We start from the raw sequence: 2,358 nt of genomic DNA, 5'->3' as shown, positions 1-2,358 counted from the left end.
CATCTTGCATGTCTTGCACACAGACGTTACGACTACAGTACTCAGTAGTCTCAGAAGTAACGACATAAGTTGAAAAGAAACTATAAATAATATGATTTGGGATCTAATTTGAAATTGGATGGCGTTTACAGACTAGGCTTCATAAGCATCACGCGATTGAATACATGGGACTACACTCTACCGCAATTAATGGTTATGGTAGTCCAACTGAAACTGTTATTTTGAGCATGATTTTAATAGGATTATAGCTTACCATTCACTTCACTCGTGGACAGTGGGCTGGCTTAGGTCGTCATTCATCTTTCAGAAGGTTTGGTTCTCACTCTGAGATCTGGATTAGGGCCAAAACCTAATTCTAGGCCAGTAAGTTGAACAAAGCTCAAAATAATGAAACTGCGACGGTTCGTAAAACCCGCATTGCTCTTCACCCTAGCAATTCGGGTTTCACGAACCGGCGTATCATTACTGCGTCGGTTCGTGAAACCCCTTTTTCTCAATTTCTCGATATTTCGAGTACCGTCGTTTTTTCTTTCTTTGATAAAATTAAGAATAATTAATTTTGTGATCTACAATTTTGGGATTTGGTAGAGTTTTGAAAGCACTTTCATTTGGTACCAATATCTCGATTTTGAAAATTTTGACCAAAATCGAAATAGCGTCGGTTCGTGAAAACGCCGACGACTTGTCAATCTATATGAAAAAGGCACTCAAACAATATTTGTTAATATTGTTTTTTTTTTCTTGGCAGGTAACCACGGGCGTCCCGCTGACGGATTAAAAAATAAAATGGTTGTAGGATGGGCACGATACAATCCGTTTAGAAGGAAGTTTTGTCGGCTAATTCTCCTGGTCGTCATTATCCTGAATTTCGGCATCGCGATCCTGTTCCCCAAGAAAGTCTTTTCTGATGGAATGGCGCGAAAGTTGGTAGCTGACCAGGACATACCCAGGAGCACGTCTGTAGTAGACGAGCGAAATTCAACCGTTGGTGGCGCTCCATCGATTGCTCCGAACTTGACAGTGCACGCCATGACGACGGCGAAATACACCTCCAGTGGGGACGCTGTCACTGAAGGCACGAAGCATGTCAATCCGCATGACTTCAAGTACGTCTACAACGAGCCGGATAGGTGTGAGAAGGGGGAGAATGCTAGCGACGCGTTTCTCCTCGTTTTGGTCTTGTCAAGTCCTGATCACTTCAAACAGCGTACAGCTATTCGCGACACCTGGGGCGGCGTGGCCAATGTAGATGGCCACGATGTTCGCGTCCTCTTTCTACTTGGGCAAAATAGTCCCGCCAACGGCACCTTAGAGTCACTCGTGAGAGCAGAGAGTGAGCAATTCCACGACATCATCCAGGAAGATTTTATCGACTCGTACGAAAACCTGACTTTGAAGACGATCGCGGTTATGAAGTGGACGATGACCTTCTGCCCCAAGGTCGCCTACGTCATGAAAGCGGATGATGACGTATTCTTGCATATTTATAACTTGGTGTGGTTTCTGTCCAATCAGACGGCCAGTACTCTGAATAACTACATTCTCTGCGCGAGGTTTGCGGGGGTGAAGCCCATCCGCGATCCCAAGAACAAGTGGTACATGCCCGAAAGCCAGTTCCCCGGTGGTGTGTACCCAGTCTACTGCTCAGGTCCCGGCTATGTGATGTCCTCCGACCTCCCGGCAGTGATCTACGAAACTTCTCTGGACACTCCGGTCATACGACTCGAGGATGCCTATGTGGGGGTTTGCCTCAAGGGTCGCGGCGTGTCTGTCATGAATCACGAAGGTTTCTACTTTTTTACACAACCCTACTCATTTTGTAATCGACGATCGACGATGATTTTATGGCATAATACAGGACCGGATCAGATGCGGAAATACTGGGGTTCTCTCTTCACAGAAACGTGCGAAAATTAAAAGGCATCTCGTAAGAACAGAGGCAACAATTCAATTCAACTTATTTTGCAGTAGGCCTATTCAAATGGGTTATTCAATGACTGATTCAGAGGTGCAGCGGAGCATATTGAAAAATAAACTCACAGTTCGTTCGTCTCTTTAATTGCTTTTGCTGAAGAGTGCAGTCCGACCTTCCGCAATAGCTGGTGAACAAATTCAAGTTTTTGCTGTAAATGTTACGGTATTCCTGTGTGTTACATGAGACATGTTTCTTGAATACAACTAAAAATATGCAAATTAAACATTAGCCGACGAAATCGTCTGGTAAGACACCTTCCGCACACATCACTGAAACTCCGTAAAACGAAGACTTACTTAATCTCAACTGTATAGAGTTAAGTTAACCTGATACACGTAGTGCATTATGGTGACTTTTCAGGAACAGCATGGTTGGACGCTGCT

The 2,358-nt window shown here is 44.5% G+C and overlaps 1 protein-coding gene across 1 annotated transcript; it reads left to right on the top strand.

Moving 5' to 3' along the window:
- Positions 1-786: 786 nt before the first annotated feature.
- LOC139722328 (beta-1,3-galactosyltransferase 1-like) lies at positions 787-1,917 on the top strand. Its single transcript, XM_071633640.1, has one exon. The coding sequence runs from the start codon at positions 787-789 to the stop codon at positions 1,915-1,917; it is 1,131 nt and encodes a 376-aa protein (XP_071489741.1).
- Positions 1,918-2,358: the final 441 nt, after the last annotated feature.

This window comes from Diadema antillarum, unplaced genomic scaffold (assembly GCF_040938485.1).
Source record: "Diadema antillarum isolate AM-2024a unplaced genomic scaffold, OU_Dant_1.0 scf00000014, whole genome shotgun sequence".
Classification (NCBI taxonomy): Eukaryota; Metazoa; Echinodermata; class Echinoidea; order Diadematoida; family Diadematidae; genus Diadema; species Diadema antillarum.
The sequence above is the reverse complement of the archived record's forward strand: the minus strand, read 5'-3'. Positions and strand labels throughout refer to the sequence as shown.

Excerpts from the sequence above, each read along its gene's own strand:
- LOC139722328 (XM_071633640.1), top strand. The coding sequence starts at position 787 with ATGGTTGTAGGATGGGCACGATACAATCCGTTTAGAAGGAAGTTTTGT.